Source organism: Triturus cristatus, chromosome 8 (assembly GCF_964204655.1).
Source record: "Triturus cristatus chromosome 8, aTriCri1.1, whole genome shotgun sequence".
Taxonomy (NCBI): Eukaryota; Metazoa; Chordata; class Amphibia; order Caudata; family Salamandridae; genus Triturus; species Triturus cristatus.
In genome coordinates this window covers 697,635,397-697,656,132 of record NC_140591.1, presented here as the reverse complement: position 1 = coordinate 697,656,132, position 20,736 = coordinate 697,635,397, and the positions used below count along the sequence as shown (strand labels likewise).

Genomic DNA, 20,736 nt, shown 5'->3' with positions numbered 1-20,736 from the left:
TCAGTCATGGATCATTCAGGCAGCCCTAGAACAAAATTAAAAGTGCTTTCTATTTACATTTGCTGTTTTAAGTATGGACAGATAAGTGCTGAAAATACGGCTTTAGGTAACTGCTTATTTTTGTACCATCTGGGACATCAAAATAATGAGCCGGCAACCCTAATCATAAAACTGGATGTTTGTTGCAGGATCAGTACATTATTTATTTCCTCCACCCTTGATCCTAAATTAATGCCATAATAGCAATAGTTTAACTTCTATCTGAAAACCTACGCCACCGTCAATTACGTTCTGAGTTACTTCAAGTGTCTGGGAATGCACCCTGCATTGAGACAACTCACTCCTCAGTCTTGCCTTTCACTTTCACGCTCACCCTTCACTTGCAAGCAATCACAATGCACTTACACTGATCACCATGCACTCACACCATTTACCCACTCACCCTGCACTCACAGTGATCACTCTGCACTCACAATTCACTTGCGTTGTTCACCTGTACCCTACCCTGCAGTCACACAAGCACACTACTCACCCTGCACTTATGTGACACTTCACTCATCTGTCCCCTTCTCTGCTCAATCTGCAATCTCACTCAAACAAGCCCATCACTAACCATGCATTTATTAGTCCCAATTTGCACTTACATCCTCACCCAAATTCATATGGTCACCTCACTCACCCTGCAGTCACTCCTCTAACCCTACTCTCACAGTGTCGCATCGCTCACCGTGCACTTACATGGGCACCACTGCCAACCACACAGCCCATAGGGTTAATGTGCCTGCTAATAAGAACGTGTGCCATGCAGATCACAGAACTGAGTATCAGTAAACTATGAGTAGCGCTATATAAAAAATGAAATGTCTGTCAGAAAGGTGCTATAGAGAGATGAGGTGCGTTGTTGGTGAGTGGTAGTGAGGCAATTCATGGAGAAGGAGGAAATAGGGGAAGGGGCACCAAAAAAGACTGTTGCACCGTGTGCGACCAGTGCTAGGGCCAGCCCTGGCTGGGAGTGTCAACTCCTTCCCCCCGCGAAGTTCCGGTCTAGTTGCGCCCCCAGTTGGAGCTGATTGGTTATGGCTGATGTCAGGGCATTTAATACAAAGTATTGCTTCGGTCCCAATATATGGAGGTTCCTATGAATTAACAAGACGCACCAGTGGTGGATGTAGGCCATGCGAGTGGTGGAAGTGGGTGATGCCCGTCTAATAAAATGTTTGAGCACTGTACTTATGATTCACAAAAACTAAGCACTGAAATTCTGTGTGTGCAGAAATGTCAAAGATGATCCAGCCACAACCAGCTTTCCTTTAGTGCAACAAATCTGTATAAATACAGTAAAAGAGGGCTGGTGCAAGTCTGAGATAAGCGTGGGCAGATACTAATTAGCTCTGGGGAACTATTCGCGAATTAGTTCTTATGTGCTCATTCAGTAAGGTTTGTTCACCTAAGCAAAAAAGAGGAAAAAGCAGCTTAAGGATCAAGAACCCTGTGTGATCTGTATTTGCCTGAACAAGATATATTTTGCTTTGATCATTTTCAGAAGTACTTTGTCCACTCACACCAACCAACATGCCTATTTCCCATTTAGATTAACAAGTCCTTAAACTTGTATCAAAATGAGAATGTTTATGAAGAGAGAAGAGTGCATTGACTTTTAGGGAATGGGTCTTATTTTTAATCATTAGACTTTTTTTTGCAGTTTTATGTAGCGCTAACTCGACCTGAAGGTATTGTAGCGCTTTACATGAGCACCAGTTACGTTACACAAGGATACATTTATTTTTTTGTTAGGCACAGGGACATTAAGTGATTAGCCCAGAATCACAAGATGTTGAGTCGACGCCGAGACTCGAATCTGGTTCCCCAGTTCCATTGGCCCAACATAAGAAGGAAAGAAATAGAAAAGGGCGAGCGAAATAGGAAGAGAAAGCAGGAAAACAGGGACAAAAGAAGAAAGCAGGCATGAAAAGGAAACCGGAAGTGTAGGGTGGGGTAAGAGAGAGGCACGAGGTGGCATGAAAACCAGGCAGGTGTGGTATTGGCCAACTCTGGCATTCATTAGCGCCAACGGGCGTCTAAGGAATACTTAGGGACGCTGCCCTTTTTTTTGTAAACACATTAAGCACCGAGGGAGCATCTAACACGAGCCTGCGTTTTTTTTTCAGGTGAGCAGTGTGGCATTCACACCAAGCAGCAGTGCTACCCACTGGCGTTCGGAGTTCCTGCGGCCCTCATGTTCGTTGCACTGAGTAAGTTTCGTGGTGATAATGCAAGAAAGTCTACTGTGCTACACTTCAACAATATTGAGTGTTTAATATCATCTGATCCCATAAGAATATTGAAAGCAGAAAAAAGAAGAAAATGCTTTTTGCCTTTTTTATTACTTGCTGTCTAAAGGGGAAACAGCTTGTACAACGTGGTTTTTACCACGTTGTAGCTTTGCCACGCATCTTTTACCATGCACGTTTTTAGAACACATATGCTTTTACAACATATGCCTTGACCACTCAATTAAGGTAAGCTCACGGGTGTGGGGGGTTCACCCCACAAATACATTGCGTATAGATATATATATATATATATAGATGTGTTTTCTAAGGGGCGAATCGTAAGAAATAGTGTTGACAAGAACGGGTATCTGTGGTACAAAACGCACAAATGCAATCAGATGAAGTACGCCGGCATTTTCAAACGTGGCCCGATGCAACAAAGAGGCGCGAGAGTCAATGAATCACAAACACAAGGAACCTTGAAATCTCACTTCACAAAATTAGAGCAACTGTTTGAACGAGAGATACGAAAGTGGTGGGAAGCGACCTCTTTGCAAAACTACATAGAGGTTGGAAACAATAATTATGCAGGATCAAGATGCCACTTTGAGAGAAGAGCTTAGAGAAGCAATGAAAGTACGTCTTTTGGCTTATGAAGAAAAAATAAAAAAACGCAAACATACCAAGTTTAATAGGTATGCCCAAGACTACGAACAAGGCAAAATACTTACTTTTGCCCAAAAATTTTACGCACCGCGCAAAGCCTTACATAGTAATGTAAACCGCAGAACAGTGGACCCCAAAGAAACCTCAGAGTCAGATGTCACTACAGACAATGAACAGTCTGGTGATGACAATGTGGATCTACAGGCAACCCTCCCCAGCAGCTCCCATTTTCACGAGGAATTTCAATTAATGAGGCAGTCTCGGCAGCGGGGAGGAAGAGGCAAACCCCCAGAACAGAAACGTCCACAAGTGAATCAAGAAAAACGAAACGGGGGGCAGCAACAAGTGGAAATCAGGGAATCGCCTCGCAAACAAGGAGCAAGAGAGGTGCGAGAAAGTGACCTCCCCTGATGACCTCACAGTAATCAATATGACTAAGAAGAAATTGACGAAAAATGAAGAAACAGCTTTGAAGAAAGGATTGACATTCTGCCCTACACAAGGCTTTGAGTACACTCAAGCACGGATATACTCATACTTGTTCACACGGAAACTTAAACTCCTTAAATTCTTCAAAATGAGAGGACCACAAAGACAGAGTATGAGTGAACACACTATAACTATAGACAATCCATACACGGACGATCTTACGGGAGAAGATCTTCAAGTATTACAAGCCTTTGAAAGTCAAATGGTCCTTGAAGATACTGAGGATGGTGCTGTCTCTATCCTTGCCATTGAAGGATTCGGCATCTCGCAAAGAACAGTAAAGACCTGTTTTAAGCCTAAATCGACTTTCATTCCACCAATGAGCTTTGACACCATTAACGTGTTTGAGGAAACAGTCATCAAAGACTTAATGAAACTACGACAACAAAAATTTGGGAAAAAGAACGACAAAAGTAGGAACCTGACGATGGATCAAAAAAGATCAATAGCAAACATTGAGAAAGACCCACTTATAGTTTGTAAACCATCCGATAAGGGAGGAAATACAGTCCTTATGACAACGGAATTTTATTGTAAGGAAGCTTTGAGACAGCGATCAGATGTTAATTGTTATGCAAAAATCTCCAGGAATTAATATAACAACAGTATGCAAGAATACCATCTGCTTATTCAGAAATGGCTTGATAAGGCCATGCTTGGCATTGACGAATTCACATTCTTGCAATGTCCACACCCGGTCCTGTCCACATTCTACCATCTTCCTAAAATTCATAAGGACTCAAAGAAACCTCCTGGTCATCATATATTGACTTTTTCTTAGCAGAATATGTCAAATTACTACCTTCATATTTTCGTGATACGAAAGATTTTATAAGAGCTATTTCCAACATATCATGGGAAACAGATATGCTAAAGATTGCATTAGATGTGACAAGTCTATACACTTGCATTAGTCATGACAATGGTGTAAGAGCAGTGGGCATGGCCTTTGAACACCTCTCTGCAACGCAGCTCTCTGGCGCATACTGGAGGTACCTGGTGGGCTAGTTGGCCCCTAGGGACCCTCGGGATTGAGGAGGAATTAAGTTTCCAACTTAAAACGCGCCACAGGGCGTGTTTGCAGACATGTCACCTCAGGCCCCGCCCCCTTCCTTCACCATTGTGCAAAGGCGCCCTGTGGTGCATTTTAAGTTGAGGAATTAATTCCTCTTCAATCTTGAGGGTCTCTGGGGGCCCACCAGGTACCTCCAGTATGCGCCAGGGAGCTGTGTTGCAGAGAGGTGTTCAGAGGCCACGCCGCTTTTTACACCTCTCTGCAATGCAGCTCTGTGGCGCTTACTGGAGATACCTAGTGTGCTAGTTTGACCCTAGGGACCCTCAGGATTCAAGGGGACTTAATCTCTTAACTTAGAACGGGCACAGGGTGTATTTATACAGTGGTGAAGGGAGGGGACGGGGCCTGAGGTGACGTGTGCAAACACGCCCTGGGGCGCCTTTTAAGTTGGGGAAATAATTCCCCTTCAATCCTGAGGGACCCTGGGGGCCAACTAGCCCACAAGGTGCTTCCAGTAAGCGCCACTGCACTGCGTTGCAGAGAGGTGGTGCAGGCTGTGCCCCTTTTTACACCTCTCTGCAATGGCGCTTACTGGACGTACCTAGTGGGCTAATTTGCCCCTACGGACCCTCAGGATTCAAGGGGACTTAATCTCCCAACTTAAAACGGCCACAGGGCGTGTTTACACAGTGACAAAGGGAGAGGACGGGGCCTGAGGTGACGTGCTCAAACACACCCTGTGGCGCATTTTAAGTTGGGGAAATAATTCCCCTTCAATCCTGAGGGCTCCGGTGGGCCAACTACCCACAAGGTGCTTCCAGTAAGCACCACTGCGCTGCATTGCAGAGAGGTGGTCTAGGCCGTGCCCCTTTTTACACCTCTCTGCAACGCAGCTAGGTGGCGCTTACTGGGGGTACCTAGTGGGCTAGTTGGACCCTACAGACCCTCAGGATTCAAGGGGACTTAATCTCCCAACTTAAAACGGCCACAGGGCGTGTTTACACAGTGGGGAAGGGAGGGGATGGGGCCTGAGGTGACGTGTGCTAACACGCCCTGTGGCGCGTTTTAAGTTGGGGAAATAATTCCCCTTCAATCCTGAGGGCCCCTGGGGGCTAACTAGCCCACCTGGTGCTTACAGTAAGCGCCACTGCGCTGTGTTTCAGAGAGGTGGCCCAGGCCGTGCCTCTTTTTACACCTCTCTGCAAAGCAGCTCTGTGGCGCTTACTGGAGGTACCTAGTGGGCTACTTGGACCCTAGGGACACTCAGGATTCAAGGGGTCTTAATCTCCCAAATTAAAACGGACACAGGGCGCGTTTACGTAGTGGTGAAGGGAGGGGATGGTGCAGGAAAGTGGCTCTATATATACTGGACCAAAGTAAAATCAGCCGAACTACGAATTCCGATTTACTCACCTGTTACCAGGCACTCTTGCAGTACTCTAATCATTCAGTCAGTATCCAAGTACTCATGCAGCGAGCCAGGCATTAGCACATGGAATGCCTCAAACGCCTATCCACTATGCATGCAGTCCTCTAACCACCTACACACTTGTCTTTTACACCTTCAATTCCCCAGTCAGTAGCCATACACTTCCAGCAAACACCCTGTCACTCCCCTTGCACTCCTTAAGTGACCCATTCAGCACCATGTACTAATCCATTCACTGCGCCAAAACCCAACCACTTATAAATTCACCCAGGCACTCTCTTTGCAGTACTCTAATCATTCAGTCAGTACCCAAGTACTCATGCACTGAGCCAGGCCTTAGCACATGGACTGCTTCAAACCCCTATCCACTATGCATGCAGTCCCCTAACTAACCAACACACTTATAGTTCTGCACTTATACATTCAACAAAAAAACAATATTTCAGTTTCAATATTTTAAAAAACATTTTTATTTCCATTTATATTAAAAACATATAATGTAATTAAAAAAATAAAATATGTAAAAAAACAGTTAAAAAAATGTAGAAAATCAGTGTAAAAAAAATACATATAACTATTATTACATTTAAAAATTATCATTTAAAAAGCCTTTGAAATTCACTGAAAAAAACATAGGTTTCAGGGCTGTTATAGTTAGCTGGACATTTCACTCGTACAAAACCATTGAAATTCCTCCGTTATAGTTAGTTCTGCTAACTATAACTCGCGCGCCCGCAATTCACTGCTGATGATGTCACATATTACATCATTCATGACATGGTCAGTGACATCACTGATGACATCACTGATGACATCTCAAATGACATCACTGATGACATCACTGATGACATCATCCACGTGACAATCAGATACACCTCATCATACAGTAGTATAACTTTTCATCACTCACTGTAAAATACAGAGTACCATATTTGAATCCATTGACACATCAATACAAGTTTCTAAAAACCCACTCAGTGATTCCTAGATGTACACACACATCTAATCACTTACCTATAGATTCACTCATACATGCTGTCATTGATCAATAGAACACTATCAAATATACTTGTACACCTATATCGACATTACACACCAGCACACATCCTATTTACTTATGCAGTCATCCTACTCACTTATGCAAACAATGGATCATACTTACATTTACTCAGCTACACACTTATACAAACACCACTTCATTTATTCATATAGATAGTAACTCATACTTAGTGTGTTATAAAATCACTATTACAAGTATACAATTATCCATACAGTCACTCATACAATCACTGAGTCTAATGTATACGTATTTATATACAACAACTGTCACATACACTGCCTTTTATTTTTCTAGTTTGTTGGACATGTACCATTGAGAGATATATTTGCTCATCACCACACCCATAAAGATATTCACTCACCCAAACAACTGTTATAACATGTAGCCTTAACCTCATATACCTACTGAATCAACTATTCACACATCTTTGGGCAGTCACACCCCCCCACCGAACCACACACACATTCACTCTCCCATACAAATACTCAGTTAACTAATCAATAACTAATATAGACTTTCACATAGCTAGTTACCAACTGGTGCAGCAGTTTACACAACAACTGACAAAGTGATACAGATATTCACACAGTTTAGTCACTATCCAATATATTTAGTGAGACACTATAAATTAGTCAAGTAAACAGTCAATCACACTGCTACTAAATCCTCCATCCAGATATTTATATTTATATATCCACTCATTCTTCAATGCAGATTGCTATATATATAATACATATTTAAATAACGAACCAAACCACATTCACTGGATGATGTCATCAGTGATGTCATCAGTGATGTCATTTGAGATGTCATCAGTGATGTCATCAGTGATGTCACCGACCATGTCATGAATGATGTAATATGTGACATCATCAGCAGTGGATTGTGGGCGCGCGAGTTATAGTTAGCAGAACTAACTATAACGGAGGAATTTCAATGGTTTTGTACGAGTGAAATGTCTAGCTAACTATAACAGCCCTGAAACCTATGGTTTTTTCAGTGAATATATATATATATATATAATGCCAGGTAAAGGCATACATTGTAAAAGCATCTGTCTTCCAAATAAATGCGGGGTAAAAAAGGCGTGGTGAAGCCATGCAGTGTATTTCCCTGCATTGTTCCGTCATACAGCCTGATTAATGGTTCAATTCACTAGCATTGTTCCACGTCGCAGTTTTTGCTGGTAAAACCTCTGTAAATAAGAGTTGTTACTTATTCCCAATTTAATAAAACTCAGATGCCCGTCACTATATCGTTTGACAAAAATATTGCATTCACTGCATTGATATAACCATTAAATCGCAGGGTAAGGATAGTGTAGGTAGGCAAATATAAACAACATTGATATAGTGTGGTATAACCATTACTAAATGTACTAATCCAGTATAATATTATGCTTTGAATCTTACATATTTTGTAATGCCAATAACAAATTATTGTTGCCTGATTCTAAGTCTTATTATTGAAAAATGTAATTGAGTTGCGTAAGTCATAGCTTTAGTGTGAACATCATAAAAGACATAGGTTAATAGTATCCGGAGCAAACCCATGACAAGTTTGCAATACTGACCAATAATTGTACTAACCAAGGCTGTGGCAACATGTCCTAAGAGTACAAAGAACAGATCCCATAGGATAATGCTGAATATGGTGTATTAAACATATGTGCTTGAAGCCAGGATGCAACAATATTAAAACCCCGTGATTTAACATGCTATATCTGAGGTAGATGCTTTACAGTATGCATGAACTTTGTGGCATTTAAGATATGAATATTTGCGTATATTTAAGTGCAGCACATTATCCTCCTACAACTGCATCCTTAATGCAAATGTCTATCAAGGAATCCTCCCCAGTGTGTAAAAATAAACATTGTAAATGCAGAACCCTGTTAGCAAAATGTTAAACTGTCCCACATTGCACTTTACTTTATTTCTTTATATACATCTTTTTAAAAACCTACTCTATAGTGTCAATATACTACAAAAGAAAAGCACATTTTAAAACAAATATTTTTTAATTATCTAACAATGTGCTTTGCATCAAAAATAAATTTTATTTATAATAATACACATTGTTGCATAAAACACATTTGAAATATTTCCGCATTATCCCCAACAAAAACACATATTTCAAACCACTATGTGCATATTAATAGAAGCTATTCTCAGGCTGTATGCTGACCCTGGGCCATGCCGCCAAATGTATTAATTTACAAAACAGATTTACGCATGCGCACAAAACGTATGCATCCACAAATGCATTTTTTTGCCCAGTGTTCAAACATGGGTCAGTCCTTTTTCTGTGGTCTGCATTAACGCTAGCACATTCCTATTCAAAAATAGATACTGTACATTAGGCGCCTCCTTTGTTGGCTTTGACTTGCATCAAGTCAGTCTTACTTGAGGACGCCATATTGGAGAGTTCATAATGCATGTAAACTTGGAAGGGCTGGGTCTAGTGTGACGACCAAGTAAATGTGCATTGTGTTCACTCTCCCATACAAATACTCAGTTAACTAATCAATAACTAATATAGACTTTCACATAGCTAGTTACCAACTGGTGCAGCAGTTTACACAACAACTGACAAAGTGATACAGATATTCACACAGTTTAGTCACTATCCAATATATTTAGTGAGACACTATAAATTAGTCAAGTAAACAGTCAATCACACTGCTACTAAATCCTCCATCCAGATATTTATATTTATATATCCACTCATTCTTCAATGCAGATTGCTATATATATAATACATATTTAAATAACGAACCAAACCACATTCACTGGATGATGTCATCAGTGATGTCATCAGTGATGTCATTTGAGATGTCATCAGTGATGTCACTGACCATGTCATGAATGATGTAATATGTGACATCATCAGCAGTGGATTGTGGGCGCGCGAGTTATAGTTAGCAGAACTAACTATAACGGAGGAATTTCAATGGTTTTGTACGAGTGAAATGTCTAGCTAACTATAACAGCCCTGAAACCTATGGTTTTTTCAGTGAATATATATATATATATATAATGCCAGGTAAAGGCATACATTGTAAAAGCATCGGTCTTCCAAATAAATGCGGGGTAAAAAAGGCGTGGTGAAGCCATGCAGTGTATTTCCCTGCATTGTTCCGTCATACAGCCTGATTAATGGTTCAATTCACTAGCATTGTTCCACGTCGCAGTTTTTGCTGGTAAAACCTCTGTAAATAAGAGTTGTTACTTATTCCCAATTTAATAAAACTCAGATGCCCGTCACTATATCGTTTGACAAAAATATTGCATTCACTGCATTGATATAACCATTAAATCGCAGGGTAAGGATAGTGTAGGTAGGCAAATATAAACAACCTTGATATAGTGTGGTATAACCATTACTAAATGTACTAATCCAGTATAATATTATGCTTTGAATCTTACATATTTTGTAATGCCAATAACAAATTATTGTTGCCTGATTCTAAGTCTTATTATTGAAAAATGTAATTGAGTTGCGTAAGTCTTAGCTTTAGTGTGAACATCATAAAAGACATAGGTTAATAGTATCCGGAGCAAACCCATGACAAGTTTGTAATACTGACCAATAATTGTACTAACCAAGGCTGTGGCAACATGTCCTAAGAGTACAAAGAACAGATCCCATAGGATAATGCTGAATATGGTGTATTAAACATATGTGCTTGAAGCCAGGATGCAACAATATTAAAACCCCATGATTTAACATGCTATATCTGAGGTAGATGCTTTACAGTATGCATGAACTTTGTGGCATTTAAGATATGAATATTTGCGTATATTTAAGTGCAGCACATTATCCTCCTACAACTGCATCCTTAATGCAAATGTCTATCAAGGAATCCTCCCCAGTGTGTAAAAATAAACATTGTAAATGCAGAACCCTGTTAGCAAAATGTTAAACTGTCCCACATTGCACTTTACTTTATTTCTTTATATACATCTGTTTAAAAACCTACTCTATAGTGTCAATATACTACAAAAGAAAAGCACATTTTAAAACAAATATTTTTTAATTATCTAACAATGTGCTTTGCATCAAAAATACATTTTATTTATAATAATACACATTGTTGCATAAAACACATTTGAAATATTTGCGCATTATCCCCAACAAAAACACATATTTCAAACCACTATGTGCATATTAATAGAAGCTATTCTCAGGCTGTATGCTGACCCTGGGCCATGCCGCCAAATGTATTAATTTACAAAACAGATTTACGCATGCGCACAAAACGTATGCATCCACAAATGCATTTTTTTGCCCAGTGTTCAAACATGGGTCAGTCCTTTTTCTGTGGTCTGCATTAACGCTAGCACATTCCTATTCAAAAATAGATACTGTACATTAGGCGCCTCCTTTGTTGGCTTTGACTTGCATCAAGTCAGTCTTACTTGAGGACGCCATATTGGAGAGTTCATAATGCATGTAAACTTGGCAGGGCTGGGTCTAGTGTGACGACCAAGTAAATGTGCATTGTGTTTTGCAACCAAATGTATTTGATGGGGCATATTGTTGAATTTCTTGTTGCCATTTAAAACTCCACAAACATAAACCTTGTGTCACAAATTTCAGTAGAACACAAATGCAATGTAATGCTGAAAAATGTATTTTTGCTCTTTGCAGTTGTGTTTATCAGCGGAAGTTCGTTGTACAAGAAGGTGGCTCCCCAGGGCAATGTCTTGGCCCAAGTTTGCTCTTGTATTGGTGTAAGTAAGATGGACATTTTAAAGAAGGCTCAATTCAATCTCTGTAAATCGTTTGTGCTGAATATGTTGGGTTATTGTGCAGACTTTTCTTTCATCTGTGATGGTATCAATATTGCTTGTGGATACTGCTGTCTATTTAAATTCTTCTTAGTCTAATGGTGTAATGAATACAAAGTTGATGGAGCGAAGTATTGGAGATGCAAGTGGGTGCTATCAAAGACGTCACTCACGCATTATAATGTACTCAAGATACCCTCCCCAAAAGTTTCAACACTCTATAAAATTATATATAGTAAAAGAATTCACTATGCAGGGATATTGTTCATTTACTAAAATTATTTTACTCATTAACAGTAACGGAAATGAAAAAGTTCCTACCTTCCTGCAGGTTGGTAAAAAATACACTACAAAAATGTAATGAAGCCCTCCAGGTTCCACTTAGTTGCAAAATAATAGCGAGTTATGACACAGCGGCGGCTGCTGCCGATATGAAGTGGGGAGGCAGTGAGGGGGGAAACAAAAAAAAGTAAAGAACACTTACCTTCCTGCTGCCCACCCCCACCTCTATGATCCTCTTCTCCCGCGCCACATACTCTTGTGCTCCAGGAACTGTAGTTCCCATGAGCACAGCATCACGGTCTCCCCTATGGCCAATCCCAGCACTTCTCAAGAAGTGCTGGGATTGGCCTGAGCTTGTTTTCCGCTCCAAAGAGCACTGGAAGACTGCGCCTGCTGTTCTCCGGCAATGCAGCTTGAGTTGGGGAGTTGTCAGTGCGCATGTCCATTTGACCGTCCTGAGATGGCCGGCCAAACTGACATGCGCACTGGCAGCAGTGCCCAGTGCCCACCACTCCTGCTGCTGATGGCCTTGCCCCTAAGACTCAGATGACGGCTCCGGTTCCTACTGGTAAAATAAAATGATAATAAAGTAATGTTATTAATTGCTTTGTTATCAGTTTATTTTGCGTTTTGATCTGCAATGGGGCGACGCTCCTCCACCATAATGGAGTAGCTGCCCCTAGTGGCACAGGAAACCTTGCTGTGGCATCCACAGTAGGCCCCAGATGACCAGACTATGTCAGATTTTCAGAGTATCCACAGAAGTTAAACATACATATAGGAAATCTGAAAGGAATTTATTTACATAGTAAGGCCCTGACTACAAGGGAGTCGGATAAGTGTGAACTATTTACCACATTCAGTAAATGCCATTACCCCGGAGTGAGGCATTTACTAAGTGCAGTAAATAGGTCCTATTCCAAGTTTTAAACATGGAAATTAGGCATTGCAATTCCCAAATACAAATCAAACTTCTATTGTTTAATGTGTGGTGTCTGTACTCTGCTAATGAAAGGAAAAGACTATGGGATTATATTATACCAAGCTCTGGATATAATCTCATTGGAAGATACACATGTATTGAGAAACTACCAACATTGCATGAAACGCAACTAATATCTACTTCAGTTCTGGGCATTTTCCCCCTTGAGAATGACAGGGGTGGCCATTTTTTGTAAAGCTTGGGTATAGTGGGATAAGCCCCAGCCATTCGCCCTTGAGAATGGCAGGGGCGGACATTCGTTGTAAAGCGGGGGTATAGTGGCATAAGCCCCAGCCATTCCCCCTTGAGAATGTCATGGGTGGCCATTTGTTGTAAAGCGGGGGTATAGTGGGATAAGCCCCAGCCATTCCCCCTTATGGCAGGGGTGGCCATTCGTTGTAAAGCGGGGGTATAGTGGGATATGCCCCAGTCATTCCCCCTTGAGAGTGGCAGGGGTGGCCATTCGTTGTAAAGCGGGGTATAGTGGGATAAGCCAAAAGTAAAGAAGGATCCTGATGCAGGTAAAAAATGGTTCAGGTGCGTTATCGTGGCAAAAATATAATGTACATCAATGCATATGCACCATACACAGCGCAAGATCATTTTTTGCCAACAGTCCAGGGTGAACTAGCGGACCAAATGTATGGGGGGAGTGATCCTGATGGGGGTATAACTATGGTATGAGAGCTTAGGCAGCTCCTCTGCTAAGGCGGAGGGGCGTCGCCCTACTAAGTGTAAAAAGAAAAAGAAAACGATAACGCAACGTTAATAATGTTATGTTATTATCATTTTCTTCTTCTATAAGGAGCGAGATGGGTTGGGGCGGAGTAGGGCTTGTCACATGGAGAGGGAGGAGGAGTGGTTGCTGCTGCACCAAGTGCGCATGAAGGTTTGGCTGGAATAAGAATTGATTGAAAATGTGCATACCTGCTCATTCTGGTTGTGTCATGATTGTGCAGAAAAGCAAATATAAAATGGGTTTTATGGGTGCATCCTTTGGTGTAGATGATCATGGGGGAATGTTGTTTTTTAGCACGCACTTTCATACCCCACGCAACGGAATGGCATAATTCACTATACGAAGCCATATCTCGGCTAATTCTCAGATTTTAAGATTAGTTATGTGTTCTTCGCGGTGTTTCTGTTTCTGATTTTATATCATTTCTTCTGTTCTTTTCAAAGTTTGCCATTAAAAACCGGTTTAGGAATCGCAGCAAGTCCATTCCTAAGAGGGAGCACTGGATGGACTGGGCTAAAGAAAAGTACGATGTAAGTATTTTTTGCATTTTTGCACCAACACACTTGTGTGGAGTATCTATGAGGGGCAAAAATAATGCCCAGAGTCCTTCAACGTTTTGGCTCATGATTATGACTGATGTAGTCCTGAGATGGAAACCTCCAGTCCTAAATGCGCCATTTCATTGGGAGTGTAAAGAATGTCCCCACCTAGTCACACATGCCCTCATACAGCCCCAGAGATGTCAGTGGACTACCACCGCTCATACCGTCCTCCAGCCTGGCCAGTAAGTTGACCATGGCTAGTATTTCTTTCTTCCAAGGGGTATAATCCCCTCAGGGACACATCAGACTTCCTTCCAATCATCTTCCTCCACCCATGTCCATCATCCACTGATCTTATTGGCTGCACATTTGCTCATGCACTAGAGTCTTCTATCCAGGTACAAAGGCAAATGGATTTCACACAGACATGCTCTAAGGTGCCGGTCCAAAATCCAGCCGCAATAGGCGTAAACATAGGCCGCCAGTGCCTTCTTCAGGGTTTATTCGAATCCCCACTTACTACCAAAGAGGAGCATGCATTATGCCTTTGTAAATTTGTACTTTTGTATTATTATATAGGCCTGTCATACTTTTTTATGCACAGCCCATCACAGATAAATATATATGCTATTTGGCAACTATTATTATTATGATTATTTTCATTAATGATCACAATAACAAAGATTCTAACAATGATGATGAGCATTATAATAGTAGCTGTAGTATGAGTACTTACTGTTATTATGTAAATTAATAATCCTCATCATACAATAATTATAGTTATTAGATTTAGAAGAGGTACAAGAACAACAGTATTCATACTTTAGCAACATCTACTATTTCTGTTACTTCTCCCTATCCTATTACTAGTACTACAGCTATTGATAATAGTTACATATTAATAATACCAGCAAGAACAATAATAATATTAACGATAGAAATAATAATGGTAATATAAATAACCCTATGTTTGACGGCTATAGTAATGTCAATATCGAAATGTAGTTATTAACAGTAACACCAATACTGGACCAGGACCCCTAGGTTGTGGCAGGTGATGGGCATGACCTCTTATCGGTGTGAGCACCCATTTTACAGGGGACCCCACCCCTGGTCCTCCCCAAACCCCCATCTAGTGCACCAGTTTTCGCTTGCCATGCATAATGCCAGGGGGAATCAGCTGATCCTCCTGATGACTAGGCAATTAACTCCATTGGGTTACCAACTAAGCAACTGTTTGGGTTATCTGTTTCAATGTATATTTACAATAGCCATCTAGTCCACCGTAGCGGGCTATACCGGCCATTAAAGGCCCGCTCCAGCATTAAAGGCCTGAGCCAAAGGCGAGAGCTTTTACCAAGGGAACGGGCCATTATTGGCCAGTAAAGCCCAGCTATGGCAGGCTAAAAGGTTATTAGAACATTCCACCACTAGAGGGTAGAATGTTCTAACAAATAAAACAAAGGCCTCCGTGAGACCAAGGTAATTTACATCTCTTTGAGCTCCATGAGGCCTTCGTTCACAGCAACAGCTGTGAATGACCAACATTGGAATGTTTGAGCTCCGGGCTTCTACCGGCCATTAGAAGCCTGGAGCACTCCATTGTCTTCAATGGAGCTCCCAACATTCCAATGTTCTAATAATCTTTAATTGGTGAGAGTTGAAAAACTGGAGGATTGTTTGTAAGTCATTATTATGGCAGAAATGGTGGATCATTGAAAAATACTAACAGGGATGATTTGTAAGCAGTACAATGATAAGATACATTAAGGGTGGACAGATGCGCTGCATGCCACATTATTTACTCCCTGTCTGTTTGCCAATGATATATATGCTGTATGACTTACTGCATGTATTTGGATTGACATCTACAATGTATAATTTCAAAAGCCAAGAAAGAAAACTTTTTATAAAAAACATCAATACAAACATCAATAATAAAAGCAATGTTAGGTTTGTTACCATCATGTGTTTTTTTTTTTTGTGCTCACTGCTCCTCTCGGACGTAAGGTGTGCCCTCCGTAGCAGCCCGTTATTAACCTGTTAATCACATTACTCGCTGTGTACCATTTGTTTGTGATAATTGTGTCTATAACTGTTTGATATTCTTATCCTATATCGGACTGGAGTTTTATTCGCCCTCTCTTCTCGCTGTGTACCATTTGTCTATGTTTGCTGTGACCACAACTGTTTGGCATTCTTATTTGATATTGTTACGGGAGTTTTACTCTCCCTTTCATCCTTCTGTAAAGCCCTCTGATATCCCTCGGGATCTGGTTCGCGCTATATAAAACTTTATGAAATACAAATAAAAATAAATAGTAATAACAATAATAGTAGTACAAATAATAATGTTTTAGATAAAGTTGATGATGTTGATGAAAAATACTAGTAATAATAAACAGAAATACAAAAAATAAAACTCATGTCAATAATAATAATAATAATGAAAATTAATAACAATAAATGCCGTAATAGGCAGAGTTTACATATACTCTCACTTAAGTCACGTATGTACCAGTCCATAGCTGACGTTTGAAGGCAGCCCGTTTCTTCAGCGTTTCCTTCTTTCCATCTTTGGTGAAGAAATGCGAGGCTGTTTTCCTATGATGTCATAATAGATTTCATCACTGTAAGATTCCAAAAGTGACAGCTGGGACGATGATAACCATGACTAACCACCATTACAGTTTTGAATGTTTGCTTCTGGTTTGCGGTCTGGGAACTTCAGCCGGTGCCACCAGTCTATGTTCTTTGAAAGGCACCGCCTCAAAAAGACAACTAAAAGGGCAGGGGCATAGCTTCGGGGAAGGGGGTGTTTGGGGTGTTACACTCACCTAATAAATGTATTACTTAATACATTGTTGCGTACAGTAGCTTTCAGTCTAGTATGGTAAGGTGTCTGTCGGATTTCACCTGGGAGGTAAGGCACTTGCCCTCTTGAGATAATTTCTTTCTGGCTGTGAACAAACAGTGGCGCTTAATGAATACACCTTTGAGCCATTCTCTCTTCCTCATGGGGTTTCAGAAGGTTCATAGTTAAGCCAAACGTTGTTCAACATCTATGTCACAAGCTTGGCTGATCTCATCAGATCATTTGGGTTTTATCTTGCGTCCTACACCAAAGAGACCAAGATCTTGCTTTCGCCAACAAAAAACTAACAAAGCTGGGGTCCCCGATTCCATGACTGTATGCAGGCGGGTGGTGTTTGAATGACAAGGAACTGCTTGACGCTTAATAGGGGGAAAACGGAAGTCATCCTGTTTGGCTTCCAAGCTTCATTCTGGTCCACCTCGTGCTGGCCCTTGGAACTGGGGTCACTCCCTACACAGGTAAAAGTTTAGAACTTGGGAGTACTAGTTGATGACAAACTTACCTTTGGGTCACAGGTAAATGTGGTTTCTTCCGCTTCTTTCTACCCTCTGAAAACATTGAAGAAAATTCTTCCTTATATCCCAGCAGATTTACAAAAGACAGCTGTCACCTCTATGGTTATGTCCAGGATTGACTACTGTAATGGCTTAAATATAAACATGCAACAGTAACACATGAATAAATTGCAAATCCTGCAGAATGCAGCTTCAGATTTGCCGTTGGGAATTCCAAAGTTTGAATCGGCCTCCACGGCACTAAAGACACTGCATTGGTTGCCAGTTAGGCAAAGAGTCACTTTTAAGGCGCTATGTATCACCTTTAAGGCTCTTCACAATATTGGTCCAGACTACTTGAAAAGAACATTTAAATGGTATAAACCACCCAGGACATTAGGCCCCTCCTCAGCAAAAAATGTCATGGTCTCAAAATGTAGACTCTCCTCCTGTGGAGGAGGACGTTTTGTGCTATGTGCATCTGAAACCTGGAACTCATTACCCACTCATATAAAATCGCTGAAATCCTTACTTTCGTTTAGGAAAGCACTCAAAACATGGCTTTTTAGATCAAAGTGAGCACTAATTTCAGGGTTCCGTCGAGCTAGCACCAAGACACCTCTGGGTAAACGTGCGGTTTACAAATAAATATAAAATAACATTACAAACATTCACTCAAACAAAAACACACACACACACTCTCTTCTCTGTTTTGAAGATTTACAAAATACTGTGTTTTCCTTTCCCCCTCACAATCCACACTCCTTTTCCACTGGCCACCCTCACGCGCTGCTTCTCATATAATGTTCCACAATATGTGCCAGCGTGATTATTAGAAAATCTGAAGTTTGCACTCCCCCAGTCTTACTGACCAAGCTATGCTCCAAGCAAAGGGATTTTGCGTTACATTTGGCAAAATGTATTTATAGCTTTTTTTTGTAATTGAACGTAATCCTGCCATAGCTTATATGGAAACTAGAGGGTAGCAGATGCCATATTTTATCTTTTGCTGGAATTATTTTTCTTTTTCATACTTTAGACGAAGGTGCATACACCAACTGGCAAATTCTGAAAAGGGGTTTGTACCGGGCCTCACAAAGACTTCTGACAACATCTGGGCTGAAAAACAGACTGTGTAGTGTGTTGGTTCGTAAATGGAGTGTTGGCTCCAATGGCAAAACTCTCTAAAATTAGAGACATGTTGATTGTTGATGCCATTTCTACATGCTCCTTGCCACCACCACACAATAAAAGGAAAGTCTTGTCTGCAAAATAAGGTGGTTCCCAGGGTTCCTGTCACCTACAGCCTCTGTAAGGAGCCCCTTGGGGCTCTACTCATAGATAACAGCATAACGATCCATCAATATGCCCAAAGCACATAACTGTACCTGAATGTCTTCTCCCCTCCACACGTCCAACACATCAAACACTTCCTCATCCAGACCTGGATATCCACTGCTTCCATAAGGCTGAGCCCAATCAAGACAGAATTCCTGTTCTATACTAAGAACAGCAGAAAGGAATATTATAAAGCAGGCCCAATGACATGAACTTTGACAGCTTCGAATCCCTACTTTCACCAAATGCCAAGTCACTTGGATTCACCATGGACACCAACCTCACCCTTAAGGAACACAGTGACAGAAAACAAAGACAGCTCTCTCTACTATAGAAAGTGAATCCAGGTCTTCCAGAGAGTAACTTCAGCACTGCTTTAAAGGCCTCATTCTGTCACATCTGGATGGTGGCAACACCAGCTCCATGGGCTTCCAGACTCCACACTGGCACACCTTAAGGGCATCATACATGTCACATCATGTCTCATCCAGTCTCAGAGAACATATTATCACATTAACCCTACCTTGATAGAACTCCATTGGCTCCTCTTGCCAAACTATACCACCTTCAAAACCAGATGTGTCATTTACAAAGTCATCATGACCAGCACCCCTGCTTATCTTGTGGACAAGCATACATATCTGGTGGCTCTCGGCACACCTGCAGCCAGACTACCATCAGACTGGAGACTAAGACGTGTAAAAAAGAAAAAGCAAGGCAGCAGGCCTTTTCCATCTAGGATCTGGAACACTATTCCTATATTAATTAAGACCACCCAATGCTGTTTCATTATAAGAAAGAATTTAAGATGTACATCTTTAAAGAACCCTATATCACAATGCAACAACAATCCATTAACCAGCTATATTTCATCTCACTTATTGACTGTGCGCGTGCCTTTGACTCTGTACAGCACTCCACTACCTTTTTGGCTAGATTTGGGGTATACAAATACATAAACAATATATATATATATATTCACTGAAAAAGCTAAAGGTTACAGGGACGTTATAGTTAGGTTCAGATTTTACACACACAAAACCATATAAATTCAGCAGTTATAGTTAGAGTTATCTCAAGTAACTATAACTTGTGCCCTATGGTAACTATAACTCACGCCCACACCATGCACAATTCTCTCATCAAAAATGTCACAGCAAGTGTTATGTTGATATTACCAAAGATGTTATAGAAGATGTTATGCGTGATGTAATAAGTGGGGTAATTAGCAGTGCATGGCAAATTCACCCGCTGGGACCTGGCCCACAAGGGGGGGGGGGGGTATAAAGAAACAAGTACAGAAGCCTGGGCTTGTTTCCAAAACCTTTTTTTACTGCAGATTTGTGCATTCTCAACGAATTCCTGTAAAAAATATTTTAAAAAACATTTTTGGCCAACTGCCGGCATGCAGCCAACTCCAAACCTGCGGCCAGGCCCTGTGGCCAACTCCCTAAAGGCAGCCAACCCGAGAGGGGAGCAAGCAGCTCCCCTCCCCGAGCCGAGTTTGGCTGAAGGGGACCCCATCCCAGGGGCCCACCATCTTTTTATAGGGGAGGGGGCTATGTAGCCCCCCTGCCCACGCTTTATTTGGCATCAGGGGCTCCATCCCTAGCTGTAATAAATAGTTCATACATCATTTACCTTTTTGTAGGGCCCAGATCTCATGCATTATTTATATTGCACTGCTACCGACGCAAGTGTTTCATAGCACCTTTACCTCGGCCACCTTTAATGCTCTAGTTTTGGGCAGTGATGCCAC

General features: G+C 41.2%; 1 protein-coding gene across 2 annotated transcripts in view; it reads left to right on the top strand.

Moving 5' to 3' along the window:
- Window positions 1–20,736, top strand: part of SLC15A1 (solute carrier family 15 member 1) — a 118,254-nt gene that overhangs the window by 47,262 nt on the left and 50,256 nt on the right. For both annotated transcript variants that reach the window (XM_085622114.1, XM_085622115.1), the window contains exons 7-9: window positions 2,169–2,252; window positions 11,586–11,668; window positions 14,172–14,258. In XM_085622114.1, coding sequence (XP_085478240.1) covers window positions 2,169–2,252; window positions 11,586–11,668; window positions 14,172–14,258 — 254 coding nt within the window. The remainder of the gene's footprint in view (window positions 1–2,168; window positions 2,253–11,585; window positions 11,669–14,171; window positions 14,259–20,736) is intronic.